The sequence below is a fragment of the Orycteropus afer genome, unplaced genomic scaffold (genome assembly GCF_000298275.1).
Source record: "Orycteropus afer afer isolate SDZICR_OR568_19922 unplaced genomic scaffold, OryAfe1.0 scaffold00293, whole genome shotgun sequence".
NCBI lineage: Eukaryota > Metazoa > Chordata > Mammalia > Tubulidentata > Orycteropodidae > Orycteropus > Orycteropus afer.
Window position 1 is genome coordinate 3,065,581 of NW_006921880.1, and position 15,427 is coordinate 3,081,007.

The 15,427-nt window shown below is 39.1% G+C and overlaps 1 protein-coding gene across 1 annotated transcript in view; it reads left to right on the forward strand.

Moving 5' to 3' along the window:
- The window catches only part of PDE6C (phosphodiesterase 6C), a 64,909-nt gene extending 50,053 nt beyond the window's left edge, over positions 1-14,856 (forward strand). Inside the window, exons 16-22 of the mRNA XM_007951275.2 lie at positions 3,083-3,183; positions 5,811-5,918; positions 6,207-6,270; positions 9,425-9,499; positions 9,614-9,697; positions 10,217-10,373; positions 14,795-14,856. Of these exons, the coding sequence (XP_007949466.1) occupies positions 3,083-3,183; positions 5,811-5,918; positions 6,207-6,270; positions 9,425-9,499; positions 9,614-9,697; positions 10,217-10,373; positions 14,795-14,856 (651 nt within the window). The remainder of the gene's footprint in view (positions 1-3,082; positions 3,184-5,810; positions 5,919-6,206; positions 6,271-9,424; positions 9,500-9,613; positions 9,698-10,216; positions 10,374-14,794) is intronic.
- The last annotated feature ends 571 nt before the right edge of the window (positions 14,857-15,427 follow it).

Consider the following 15,427-nt stretch of genomic DNA (forward strand, 5'->3'; position numbering starts at 1 on the left):
AGGTGCATTATCATAAGGGTCTTCATCCTCATCGTCCTCATTATGAGTAGGCTGAAGAGGAGGAGGAGGAAGAGGAGGGGTGGTTACGTTCTGTCAGGGCTGGCAGAGGTGGAAGAGCCGGGGAAGCAGGAGAGGCAGGCACACATGGGGTGTAACTTTATGGAAACACAACATAATTCCTGTCTGACTTTTCTGCTTTTTCATTTCTCTCAAAATGTTTCTATATATGGTACCAATCATTCTTCCACTGTTGGCTTTAGTTTCAGTGCCAGTATTATAGAAGGGTCCACGTCATAAAAGCAATCAAAAAGCAGCCTTGAATAATTGGAATCCTTCTGCCAGACGGTCTAATGTCAATTGGTTTTCTGGCACTGCTGCTGCTACATCTTCTTCCTCGTTGTCTGGCACTGAGTCAGAGGCACTCATCTCCATCACATCATCTTCTGCTGACTCCTCGGGTGCAGTGTCTATTAGCTCTAGAATTTCTCCAGGATCCACATGCGGGCCCACACAGTTCAAATCCTTGTTGTTCAAGGTTCAATTGGGCTCTGTGCAACCTGACACTTGGTAGAAACAGACTATCCTAAGGTATTACTTATTTGAATTAAGCAGACTGTTTTGCTTTTTAAAAGGAATTCATGTGCTATAAATACTAATTTGTCTAAAAGTTTCAAGCTTTTTTCATACATGTCCCCTCCCCCCCCTTTCTTTCCTATTATAGCAATCAAGGTTGACTTTAGGTGGTTTGGGATCTGCAAAGTATGTTTCTGGATCACATTACTTTTGGAACATAATAATGTGCATCAGAAAACAAAGTGCATGACTCACTGCCAAGAATATGCCACTGGGTCATGACTACTCCAAAGGGAAAGCCACCATTGTACCCAAATCAGGAGCAGGTTAAGTGGGATTTAAATTACCCCATTTACTCTTCCCCTCTCTGGCCAATCCAGACAGGGTGAAAATAATTTGCACCCAGAAGATTTGGCTCAGCAACAATGAATTGATACGACCAATGAACTGTCCCAAGGAAGTCAAGCTTTCTTTTTATTTTAATTTGAAGTTTTCAATAGCCATTACTTCATTCTATCAATTTAAAAAGGCTAAATGAAGTAGCTATTACGAACTCATAACTTTAACAAAATAAATCACAACTTTTCTTTTTTTTTAATTGTGATTTGGGTGAAGATTTACAGAAATCACAACTTTTCTTTCTGTTACTTACATCTACTTTGTAAAATACCATTTTTCTTGTCTCAGAAGTTGTTAGCAAAAGGCTACTTGAGTGAATTTACATCACGCACATTTTAGTGTCTAAATGAGTTCTTGTCCAACTTTTGCTTTCAGATGATTGAGAGCCATATTTGGACTTGGTTTTGCAATTCTATTTTAACCTGGAGCTAGCTTAACAATTATACAGCAATAGTTAAGTTTTGTAGCAACTCAGTATTCATCAGTGCCTTCTTGGTTATCTCATTTGACTCACTATCCCTCAGATATTTATTGAGCATAGTGCTAGGCAGTTAGAGAAGCTGTTATTATTTCCATTTGACAAAACAAATACAGATGCTAAGTGATTTGTCTAGGGTTATACTGCTAAGTGGTGAAATTGGGAACTCAGTGTAGGCTCCTTGTTTGAAGATAGTGTCTGGCAGAGATTAAGAGCATGAGCTCTGCAGCCTTGCCACCTTGTTTTAGACACCAGTGCTAAAATAAATCATGTAGCCTGGGGCAAGTTACTTAACCTCTCTGCTGTGGTTTCTTGTGAGGATTCAAAGAGAATCATAAAGCACTTAGAACAGTGCCTGATAAGCAGTAAATACTGTGTGTTTGATATCAGTTGGCACTTAGTTCAACTATTTTTTCTACATTATGCCACCTCTATTGCTACATAAAGGGTCCTGGTGGCACAGTGGTTAAGCGCTCGGCTGCTAATTTTTTGAACCCACCAGCCAATCTACAGGAGAAAGATGTGGCAGTCTGCGTCCATAAAGATTATGGTCTTGGAAACCCTTTGGGGCATTTTTATGCTGTCCAATAGGGTCGCTGTGAGTCAGAAATTACTTGATGGCAATATTTTTTTTAATCCGTCCATGGGTTAACAGACTGTTTGCTTTGGGAAACAGTGAGTTTTTTCTGTATTTCATAACTGTCAACTTCATTTGGCAAAACTACTACATATCTGCGCATGTGGCCTTTATGCCTAAAATGGTCTGTCTGGAATATTAGATCTTTTTAAAAATCACTTCTGTCTTTACACTCATTTTCTAGAAAACTAAGAAATGAAGTTGACCCGTATGTGATTAAATTATTCATAAGAAACTCTTTGAAGAAAAATCTCATTAAGTCTTTGTAAAATATAAAAATATAATTGTAGGATAACACTTTAAGAATAACATGGGAGGATTTCACTTTTTTTCCTACATATACACATGTGCTAGCATAATTTGAAGCTTCTGAAAGACCAAGGGTTTTATTGAATTATCTAGTAGGTAGTTCAACATGTCTAACAATTGTATATCTACCAGAAATTCCTTATTAAAGTTCCACAACCAATAAAACCAGAAGTTTAATCTATTATTAATTTGTTAAATGGTTCTGGGAGAAAACAGTTTTATTTACTCCAGAATCTTAAACATTGATCATATGAACATTTGCTGTTGTTGTTGTTATTATGTGCCCTGGAGTTGGACCCGACTCATAGTGACCCCTCCTTGGGTTTCGGAGGCGGTATCACTACAGTAGTAGATTGCCCAACCTTCCTTTTGAGGAGTGGCTGGTGGGTTTGAACCGCCAGCCTTCTGGTTAGCAGTCAAGTGCCTTAGGCACTACACTACCAGAGCTCCCTGAACATTTGCTAACAGTATCCATTTTTACAGTTTATATTACCTTACTCAAAGTAGTGGGGTTTACTTAATCCATGAGATAAAAATTAACAACAATAAGAGTTGGAAGAATTTGTTTTCCTTCTTTTTGTAATAGAATAATGTTTGATTACTTTGTTAAATATACTTTGGTTGGTTGATTGTTGAATCAAAGGCAAGTTAATGATTGCACTTTATGGTGAATGTTCATCTTACAGACTTTAAACATCTTCCAGAACCTAAATAAACGCCAGTTTGAAGCAGTCATTCATTTGTTTGAAGTTGCAATTATAGCAACTGATCTGGCTTTGTATTTCAAGTAAGTACATAACCACCTACAGTAAGTACAGAACTCTCCAACACCCTCTGAGTTTCTACCTTTCATAAATGCTCCATTGCATTAATGTTAAAAGGCATTCTCTCTCTCTCTCATACACACACAGATACATTTATCCATTTTCTCTTTGGATTATCAGTAGAATACCTTCAAAATGCCTGATAGTGAATTTACTAGATATTTTAAGCCTCTAATATTAAGTGGGAGCTCTGGTAGCATAGTGCCTAAGGCACCTAACTGCTAAACAGAAGGCTGGTGGTCCAAACCCACCAGCCACTCCTCGGAAGGAAGGTTGGGCAATCTACTTCCATAGTGATACTGCCTCAGAAACCCAAGGAGGGGTCGCTATGAGACGGGTCTGACTCGATGGCAAATAACAACAACAACATTAAGTAGTTTGGTTACCTAAAGAAATTTGACTTGAAGAATATGCAGCAAGGTTTGTGTTTTGCAAGGTCTGTGTTCCTGCCAGTGATGCCAGGAAACCTCCCAAGGTGGCTTTCTGTCTTGGTGACAACTATTGGTCCAGAATCTATTAGTGTTATAGGTTCAGGAGCTTGATCCTGTCAGAGTCTGGAAAATGAACTATCTGCGTGATTGTGATGACCATTAACCAAACAGCTCTGGGTTAACAAAAACAACAGAGTGCCAGCCTATTTACAGTAATAAAACATAACTGTCAAGGAGACCAGATATCCTAAGCTCCTGGCCAACATTTTCTTGTAAGGGAACTATAAAATAGTTTGGTGAAAACAGATTAGAACCAGGTGAGCTAGTTTCAGGATCCAAATATTTAATGACTTGTATGGTCATTTCAAATTGTGCCTCTCTGATCTTTTGATTAAAAATCTACTTATTAAATATTTCAAACATGATAGTAAGAAAATACAGTGGATATTCAAGTATCCATAACCCAGATTCACCAAATGCTAACATTTTGCCACATTGCCTCAGATCTCTATTTAAGAACAGACAATAAGACATTAATAATATAATTAAAGCATTTTGCCTCCATCCCATCATGACAATTCTCTCCCTTCTCCCTCACAGACATCATCATCCTGTTGTTGGTATATTTTCATCCTTTCCAATATCATATCACACTATGCATGGAGTTGTTTTTTTAATTTTTCCATAAAAATCGTGTTGTTGTTAGATGTGGTTGGCTGTCTAGTTGGCTCCAACTCATAGTGACCCTACGTACAACAGAACAAAACACTGCCTGGTCCTGCACCATCCTCATAAGCCTTGCTATGCTGGAGCCCATCATCGCAGCCACTGTGTCAGTCCATCTCATTAAGGGCCTTCCCCTCTTTTGTTGACTCTCCACCTTACCAAGCATGATATCCTTCTCCAAGGGATGGCCCCTTCTGTCAACATGACCAAAGTAGGTGAGACAAAGTCTGGCCATTCTCACTTCCAAGGAGCATTCTGGCTGCACTTCTTCCAGGATAGATTTGTTCATTCTTCTGACCATCTATGGTATTTTCAGTATTTTTGCCAACACCACAATTCAAAGGAATCACCTCTTCTTCGGACTTCCTTATTTATTGTCCAGGTTTCACATACATATGAGGTGACTGAAAATGCCATGGCTTGGGTCAGGCACACATTAGTGTTCCTGATAAAAATTATACATATGGTATCATACCATATATATCTGTTGTTGTTGTTGTTGTTATGTGCCGTCAAGTCAGCCTCAACTCATAGCAACCCCTCCTTGGGTTTCCTAGGCAGTGTCACTACGGAAGTAGATTGCCCAACCTTCCTTCTGAGGAGTGGCTGGTGGGTTTGAACCGCCAGCCTTCTAGTTAGCAGTCAAGTGCCTTAGGCACATACCTAGCAGCAACTTTTTTCACTCATCGTGTTTTATTCTTTGTGATTAGAGATCCAGTTCATTTGTTTTAACTGTATATTCAACTATAATTAATTTATCCATCCCTCTACTCATAGACATTTAGATTGTGTTCATATCGCTACAGTGTGTATCCTGGTACATATAAGAGTTTGTCTAAGGTGCACACCTAGAAATGGGATTGATGTAGGGCTTGCATATCTTCCATTTCCTTCTATATTGCAAAACCACACTCCTGAGTAGTTGTGCCAATTTACACTCCCACCAGCACTGTACAAGAGTTCCTGTTATCCCTTATCTGGAATACTTTGGATCTGGGCATATTTAAAGTGTTACTTATTTTGGTAATGTAATGCATATGAGATGGTTTCTGTTTTTTACATTTGTATTTTCTTGATTACCAGGGAGATAACATCTTTTCATGTATTTTGGGTTCTGATCTTTTGCTGGTAATTATGCTGTGAGGTCTCATCATAATCTGCAGCCTTTTTCTTTGTCAGGGTCTCCTGTCATATGTAACTTTCAGTTTGAATGTACTCAAATTTGCCATTTTTTTTCCTGTGTAGCATGTACTTTTTGTCTTAAATCTTTCATATGGCAAGGTTACACAGCCATGCCGTTCTTTTCTCCCCTGACTCCTTAGACTCCACTATCTGGACATCCTAATGCAAGCATCTGAAAAGCATGTATTTAAGAATCCCTTTTCTCTCCACTCTTACATGCTAAAATTTCTGCACAGTTGTCTCTTTTTCAGGAAAAGAACCATGTTTCAAAAAATTGTTGAGTCCTGTGAAAAAATGGAAACTGAAGAAGAAATTATCAAATACATAACCATCGACCCAACCAAAAAAGAGATTATCATGTGAGTGGTCAGAATTTTACTCCTCTTTTGGAGAAACAGAGGAGTTCTAGTGGTGTGGAGGTTAAGCCATTTAACTGCTAACCAGAAGGTTGGTGGTTCAAACTCACCAATTGCTCTGCAGAAGAAGGATGGGGCAGTTGGCTTCTGTAAAGATTTACAGCCTTTAAAACCCAATGGGGGTTGCTATGACTAAGACTCCACTCGACAGAAGTGAGTTTGTTTGTTTGTTTGTTTTTTAAACTTACTTGTATTTATTTCTATTTTAAAAAATTTCATTTTCTTCTAAAGGGCAATGATGATGACTGCATGTGACTTGTCTGCTATAACCAAGCCCTGGGAAGTACAAAGCCAGGTGAGTGCAATTGTTTTATTTCCTGGCCCACTCTCAGGTCCATGCAAAAGACTGAGGTCCCGTGTACTCACTTGTGTAAAAGTCCACTTATGATATCTAGCAAAACCTCAGGATTGTATTACTGCTATCAATAATATGGTTATATATTTGACACACGATTATCTTTCATTACACTGGACTTGTTCTCTCAAACAACTGGTTTATAATTTTAAAAAAAGGAAAAAGAAAAAAGGTAACTTGAGAAGTTATGTTATGACAACTAGAAATAGAATGTTCCCTGGTGGGTGTCTGTTCGTGGAGAAAGGCAGAAAGCTTCCAAGAGCTCACAAACATCAGTGAGACAATCGGTAATCTGATCAGGTCCTAGACCAGGGCAAACACAGGGAACCTTGGAAAGAAAATGGTTTCTTGTAGGAATTCCTCATTATTGAACAGGCTGTGAAGAGTGTATATAAAATTATTCAGGGAATATCTGTGGTTTTTGGTAGAGGAGAGAAGTCAGCAAGTGCTTCCTCCTATCAGGTTGGTTTTGCTCCTACAATTGTTTTCTTCAGTAAGCTGTTAATTATTAGTAAGCACTATCTGTGAGTTCATGTTCAAGGTGGTCTTCCACTGAAATTCTTACTTAATCATGGAGCAATGGAGGGGGGAGACACTAGTTTACCACTTGTTTTCCTACTTAACTGGATGAAGGAAACTTTTCCTTTTCCCTTAGCAAATTCTAGGAAAAACTCTAAGCAAAAGAGGCCAGATCAACTGGGTTCAACTATAAATGTAGATTGTATTTGGAAAGTACAATTAATTGGGACCCACCAAGCCCCAAACCAAGAGCCTGCACTCAGTCCACCCTGATATGCTTGCTCTTCCTCCGACATTCTTCATCCGTACAATCACCTAAGCCTGGAGTCTTGCTTCAGTGTATCTCCTCATTTCAAAATCCTTTCTATTGCCTTTGCTCCTGCTTCAGTTTAGACTTTTCATTGTCCTTCATCACAATGAGGACTCTATGGATGGTAGCCTTATCACTAACCCTCTACACTATCCTCTGACCTGCTCCTGGGATTACTTAGTAGAGCTCAGCCACTCCACTGCTTAAAAACCTTCTCAAAAAAAAACCACTGTCTTCTTGCCTGCGTGGTTTCTGCCAAGAAATCCGAGCTTAGTCTTATTGGTTGCCCCTTGTTGGTAACTTTTCATTTTTCCCATGCTGCTTTCAGGATTCTTTCTTTGTCTTTGGTTTTGGTGAGTTTGATGATACTATGTCTTGGTGATTTTCTTTTGGGGTCTATCCTGTTTGGGGTTCATTGGACTCTTGAATGGATATATTCTCATCTTTTATCATACCATGGACATTCTCTTCCTACAAATCTTTGACAATTTTCTCTATGGCTTTCTTTGTCTCTTCCTGTTCTGGATTCCAATTACATGTAGGTTATTCCTTTTGATGGTATCCTACATGAACCTTAGGCTTTCTGCATTTTGTTTTGATCTTTTTTCTGACCTTTCCAATGAAGTAGTGAGGTATTTGTCTTCAATCTCACTAATTCTGTTTTCCATTGATTCAATTCTACTCCTTTGCCCATTCAATGTGTTATCTATTTTTGAAAATTTAGTATTAATCTTCTGGAATTCTATCTGTAGATTTTGTGTCATTTCTAATTTTTCATTTATTTTGTCATTCTGTTCTTGTATTGTCTTTTGAAATTATTCTAGGGTTTTCTCTTTGTTTTCCTCAATTTTGTCAGTGTTTTCCTTGATCTGTCTCTGCATCTGTTGAAGGTACCTAAATTTAATTCTTTTGAATTCCTTATCAGGGAGTTCCAATGCTGCTTCTTCCTCAGGGATATGTACTGGCTGTATCCTGGTCCCTTGTTTCTCCTGGTTTATCTTGCTTCTTTGTGTGGACTCTGATGCTCTGTTGTCTTTGAGACATTGTGTTGATTTTGTGTTTATATTTAATTGGTGATTGTATGTTGGAGTGACTTGTCCATGATTTTTGTTTTCTCTGGATGTTATCTACATAAGCAGGGTACTGTGCTCCTCTATTCGCTAGTTGGCAGCACTTATACACTCACCACCTGTCTCCTTTCCCATTGTCAGCCTCCCGTATGTCCCTGCCATCCTTGGCAAATGGAGCCTATTCTTAGGTCCCTGGAATCTGAATGAGAGTGCTTTCACTTTAAATATCTAAGATGGCCACTGCTTGTAAACAGTCAAAATGGCTGCACAATTGGTCACTTTAAATACCCAAAATGGCCACCACTTGTAAACAATCAAAATGGCTGCACCCTCCAGACAGCTGAAAGTCCATAGCTCAGGTTGTCTGTCTCCTTGCTGTTTTCCTTCCTAGTCATAGGCCATCAACGCAGTCATCCCTGCAGCCCTTGGTGACCAGCACTGATCTTTAGGTCAATTCTCAGGTCTTAGTGCCACTTGGAAATATTCAGGCTCTTGGTTATGTCAGAGTAACTGACAGTCCGTGGTTCCAGCCATCTCTGTACTCACTGTTTTCATTCAGGTTTTTCCACTAATTGGTGCCTAATCCACTTCTGTATATATCCTTTCAAAGCTCAGGGCTCCAGGATTATCTTCTGTATCTCTGTCAACTGGTTTATCTTTTCTTTGTTGAAGAGGGTCTGTGTAAGCTTGTCTGCCTATTCCACCATCTTGCTGGAAGTGTGAACTTGATATTTCTTAACAATATGAATTAACCCTGAATCTCCTCACACTGTAATCAAGCTATGCACTAATGCATGCATATGTGTGTGAGTGTGTGGTGCATACACCCACGCATGTTCGGGTTTCTAACAGATAAAAAGACAAGAGGAAGACTTGGGAAGCATCAGAGCTTGAAGTGTAACATTTAATGGGATCAAACATCCTCTCAGCTCCCCCTTTTATTGTTGAGAGGTGCCTGCAACAGCAATGAGGATAGGCGCTTCCAGAATGAGTCCAGAACATTGAAGTAGGAAGATAAAGTTCTCCTTTCCCATTTCAATATAATCTGTAGATGATCTCTTTAAAACTTAGAAGCATATGATCCAAAAACATCTCAACTTCACCTATAACTCTATATCCTTAAATATCACCCATACTAATGTAAATTCTCTATTAATAAGTAGACTTTAATGAACCAAGCCTCTCTTATTTGCAGGTAGCACTTCTGGTTGCAAATGAATTTTGGGAACAAGGAGATCTGGAGAGAACAGTACTACAGCAGCAACCTATTGTAAGGACCCTGACACAAGAATGTATTACTTATTGAAAATTTTCAGTACAAATCAGTCTATTTTGTTTACTGAATCTTAGAAGACTATCTCATATGGATTTATTCTTTTTCTAGCCTATGATGGACAGAAGCAAAAAAGATGAACTACCTAAACTTCAAGTTGGGTTTATTGACTTTGTTTGTACTTTTGTATATAAGGTGAGAAAACAAAATTGATAATTTGCTTGAAATATGCAATCATTTGGAGAATTTTTCTTTTGAAGTGTAACAAAATCAAAAAGTCACCCACGTGGAAAGACGTTAGGGATGTTCTTGTTTCTCCAAAATGGTTTAAGGTTTTACCCTAATCTCTCATTCGTGGGTAGAATAAAATGTAAGAGAACTAAGATAGGAGCAAATTGAGCACACTCAGGCAGGCAAGGAGCTCTGGTGGTGTACTGGTTAAAGCATCTGGCTGCTAACCAAAAGGTCTGCAGTTTGAACCCAACAGCTGCTCCGCAGGAGAGAAGGCAGCCTGCTTCCTTAATTTACAACCTTGGAAACCCCTGATGGAGCAGTTCTACTGTGCCCTGAAGGTTGTCACAAGCCTCAGTCACTGAGTTAAGCTCATCCTCACAACTATAAGCACTGAAACTATTCAGCTCCTCCTCTGCATATGAAAAGTACTGAAGATCAGGTTTATGGCTTCAGTAGTTTCTGACCTAAAATTCTCTCTAGGAGTTCTCACGGTTCCACAAAGAAATCACACCGATGCTGCAGGGTCTTCAGAATAACAGAATCCAATGGAAATCTCTAGCTGATGAGTATGATGAAAAGATGAAGGTAATTGAAGAGGAGGTGAAAAAGCAGGAAGAAGGAAATGCAACAGAAAAAGGTGAGATGGAATCTGTTTCTGTTACGGAATCTGTAATCAAGCTATGCACTAATGCATGCATGTGTGTGCGTGTGTGTGGTGCATACACCCACGCATGTTTGGGTTTCTAACAGATAAAAAGACAACAGGAGGACTTGGGAAGCATCAGAGCTTGAAGCATAACATTTAATGGGATCAAACATCCTCCCAGCTCCCCTTTTTATTGTTGAGAGGTGCTTGCAACAGCAATGAGGACAGGTACTTCCAGAATGAGTTCTGTTTATGTAAAGTGCCAAAGTCAGGCTGAACTTAACTTCACATGACAAAGGCATGAAAAGTAATTGCAAATAGGAAATGGGCTTTATTGTGCACCAAAGTTGATGAATGGTTTTCCATTCCAAACAAGATCTCATGACTTCAGATAGCATTGGCTGTTTGCATTGAAGCAGAGGTTGGGGGGACCACTAGGCTTCTTCTTTAAGGTGGACCCTGAAGCATCTCCACAGAACACTGAGCTTTTAGGAACAGCATGAAAAGCCACAGAATTGGTGAGATTAGAGTTCAGTGAGAAAAGTTTTTGTCCCAATATTATATATTAGCTGTGAAACTTTGGGCAACTTGCTTAACCTCTTTAAGCTTAATATTCTTCTCTATATAATAAGGTTTTACATATCTCCAATTACTTCTAGACTTAAGGAAGCCCAGTTTAAGTAAAGTAAAACTGACTAGTTTTGCCAAATATTTCAAATATTTGCACACAGTGCTATTTTTCTTGGCCTGAAATTCCTATTTCTAAAGTCACTCTAAGGAACCCAGGTGGTGTAAGTGGTTAAGTGCTTGGCTGCTGACCAAAGGCTGGTGGTTCAAACCCACCCAGCAGCTCAGCAGCAGAAAGACCTGGTCCTCTGCTTCTGTAAAGATTACAGCCAAGAAAATCCTATGGACACTTCTACTGTTTCAGGTGGTCATTGTAAGTCAAAATTGACTCAATGGCAAAAAACAACAAAGTCACTCTATCAGGTTTAATATTATCTTCAGAAAGCCTCTGTTAAAAGGCTTAGTCAATGGACCCAAATGTCATCTTGAAAGTGGAATGCTAACGTCATGACTTCATTATTTTGTCTCAAAGTTCACAACTCAAAAGTTTTGTAAGGAATTCCTACTCCTCAGAAGGAAGATGGGGCAATCTACTTCTGCAGTGATACTACCTCAGAAACCCAAGGAGGGGTTGCTATGAGTCGGGTCCGACTTGACGGCATATAACAACAACAACAATGAAGAAAGCATCTCTTTGTGGAAAGTTCTAAAAACAGAAGCATTCCTTTTAGGTTCTATTGTGTTTAATGATACTTTGAAGAATTCATAGAGGGAGAAAATATTTTGCTTAATAGGGCTAAGGATGTCCTTCAACAGAATTTTAAACAGGGTTTTCTGATTATATGACCCAGCAATTCCATTCCTAGGTATATACTTAAAAAGAACTGAAAACATGTATACTATTCACAATAGCCGAAAGGTGGAAAAAACCCAAACGTCTATCACCTGATAGAATTAAGTATTGACACATGCTACATAGATGAACCTTAAAAACATGCAAAGTGAAAGAAGCCAGTCACAGAAGACCACAAATTGTATGACTCCATTTATACAGAATGTCCAAAAATCTGTAGAAAGAAAGTAGACCAATGGTTGCCTAGAGCTGCAGAGAGACTGAGGGGAAACAGTGTGACTGCTAACGAGTAAAGCAAAAAACCAATCTCACTGCCGTCGAGTCGATTTCCACTCACAGTGACTCCTCTTTGGTTTTCTGAGGTAGTATCTCTATGGAAGTAGATTGCTCAGTCTTCCTTCCGAGGAGTGGCTGGTGAGTTTGAACCACCAGCCTTCTGGTAAGCAGTCAAATGCCTTAGGCACTATGCCACTAATGAGTATGGGGTTTCTTTTGGGGGTAACATAAATGTTCTAAGGAGCTCTGGTGGTACAGCGGATAAGGCATTTATTTGGCTGCTAACCAGAAGGTCAGTAGTTCAAACCCACCAGCTGCCCCATGGAAGGAAGATGGGGCAATCTACTTCTGAAAATATTTACAGCCTCGGAAACTCAATGGGGGTTGCTGTGAGTCCAAATCAACTCAAAGCAGTGAGAATTTTGAGACAAACATTCTAAAATTAAAATTGTGGTGGTAGTTGCACAACTCTGTGAATATACTAAATGCCACTGAATAGCTCATTTCAAGAGGTACACAAATTACATCTCAATAAAGCGGTTAACAGACCGGGCAGTGTTTCATTCTGTGGTACACAGGGTCCCTATGAATCAGAGCCTACTTGACAGCATCAAACAACAACAACAAAGTGGTTAATAGTAAGAATGAGGCTGCTACAGGAATCCTTTAAAAGAAAATGCAGTTGAATTTCACGTAGACTGCTAAGAATACCAAAATTTCTGGGATTAGCATACCCTGTTTTTACACTGACTTCTCCCCTTTCTGTTAACGTACTTCTCTCCTATTTGAAACTATCTCTGTATTTTAAAAAAATATTTTAATGAGGAAATTTTATTCCAAAATGCCCTTTGAATTAAACACAGAAACACCAGCCCACCACATGACCAGAACTTGTACTTCTCCGTTGTTGTTGTTATGTGCCATTGAGTCGGACCCGACTCACAGTGACCCGTCCTTGGGTTTCTGAGGCAGTATCACTACAGAAGTAGATTGCCCCATCTTCCATCTAAGGAGTGGCTGGTGGGTTTGAACCGCCAGCCTGATGGTTAGCAGTCAAGTGCCTTAGGCACTATGCTGATGAACGCATTTTCTTTTTCAAAGTACTCTTAAATAAGTGTTTATTTCAATATTCCAAAGTATATACACCCTAACGTGGTGTTTATTATTTGATCTCAGTTTTTCTGCCAAACACCTTCACTGATAGTTCAAAACACACATAACATACGTTAAATTCAAGTGAAACCTGGCTGTTTAGTTTCATTAAACCTGTTGCCCTCAAGTCGATTCCAACTCATAGACCCTATAGGACAGAGTAGAACTGCTCCATTGGGTTCCCAAGGCTGTAATCTTTCTGGAAACAGACTGCCACATCTTTCTACTGCGGAGCAGCTGTTGTTGTTGTTGTTGTTTGCCATCGAGTCGGCCCCGACTCATAGTGACCCCTCCTTGGGTTTCCGAGGCAGTATCACTACAGAAGTAGGATTGCCCAACCTTCCTTCCAAGGAGTGGCTGGTGGGTTTGAACCGCCAGCCGTCTGGTTAGCAGGCAAGTGTCTTAGCCACTGGAGCAGCTAGTGGGTTCAAAATGCTGATCTTTTGGTTAGTAACCAACCACTTAACCACTACACTAAAGCTTTTGGCTGCTAACAAGAAGGCTGGCGGTTCAAACCCACCAGCCATTCCTTGGAAGGAACATTGGGCAGTCTACTTCCGTAGAGATACTGCCTTGGAAACTCAAGGAGCGGTCGCTATGAGCTGAAGTCAACTCAACAGCAGTGAGTTTGGTTTAGTTTTCACCAGGGCTCCTTTCTAGTTCAAAAAAACGTACCTAAATCCTTCAAAATTTTTGCCAAAGAAAGTAACCATGTGAATGACATGTTTTAATAGAGGTGGGATGTGATCAAAATAACCTACCAACATAGTCTTCCCCTGCCTCCAAAGATAAGTTTAAATCTACTATCAGTGTTAGTTCAAATATAACTGAAAAGACTGCCTATAATAAAATCAGGAAAACAAAACAAAATCTGTGGTCCTTTTAAAAAATATTATCATGTGGCAATACTTTTTAAATCAATATGTAAAATATGCCTCATGTTTAACATGATTTTTAAAGAATTTCAATTCTTTAAAAATATAGTCCAACACATACCCACTCATATTTTTTTTTATTGTAGATATGACCTAACTCAACTCTTTCATTTTCCAAAGTTTTCATTATTCAAGTGTATAGATTAATAAGAATTGTGGAAACTTCCAGACTGTGTGTGTAGTTCAGTGTTTACCTTGAGAAACTGGGATGTTAACTAGCTAATTATTCATTAGAGCTTATCTCTTAAATGGAAAAATTCTAAGGATGAATTCAGGTTTTTAAGTGGTTAGGCCCTTAGTACTTGCTATAGGCTAAAATGGGAGCTCTGGTAGCGTAGTGGCTAAGGCACTTGACTGCTAACCAGAAGGCCAGCGGTTCAAACCCACCAGCCACTTCCTGGAAGGAAGATGGGGCAATCTACTTCCGTAGTGATACTGCCCTGGAAACCCAAGGAGGGGTCGCTATGGGTCAGGTCTGACTCAACGGCACATAACAACAACAACAACAACAACATAGGCTAAAATTAATAATTAGGCTATCAAGCTGACACTAATATCACAAGTGTTAAAATAAAAACACGATGTTCTCTGTTGACTGCCAATAACATTGCGTTTCTCCTTTTTACTAGCTGCAGAAGATTCAAGCGGTGGCGATGATGACAGAAAGTCCAAAACATGTCTAGTGTTGTAATATTACTACTCAACTGGTGTAAATTTCAAATACTGTTTCTACTTCCAAAGAAAAACAGAAAACACTCAAAAGAGCTTCAGCAAATTTCATTCATTAAAACTATCAAGTAATAGAGTAAGAAGATCTTCGGGCAAAGTTATCCTACCCCTGCTACTATCAAGAGAAAATACACTGCTAGCTTGATAACCCTGAGGGTAAAATAAAGTTCAACAAAAGTGCTAAATAAAACAAATGGGGGTATTTCTAGTGCCAGTTTGTTTTAAATTTAAAATATCCAACTCTGAAAGTAGTCACAAATTCTTTATTAAAAAAGTTCTTATTAACAATTGCGTGGTGCAAATGGCTGTTAACTAAAAGTTTGGTGGTTTGAAACCATCACCTATGCAGAAGGAAGGCCTGGCTATCTACTTCCGTGACCATTACAGCCAATAAAACCCTATGGGGCAGTTCCAACTCAACAGTACCTAACAACATATACATCAAACTCCTTTCTTAACTAAAAATCTCTCAGCAACATGTCTTAATATAAAGGAATACCAAATGTAAATACAGTATAGAAGACAAACAGGAA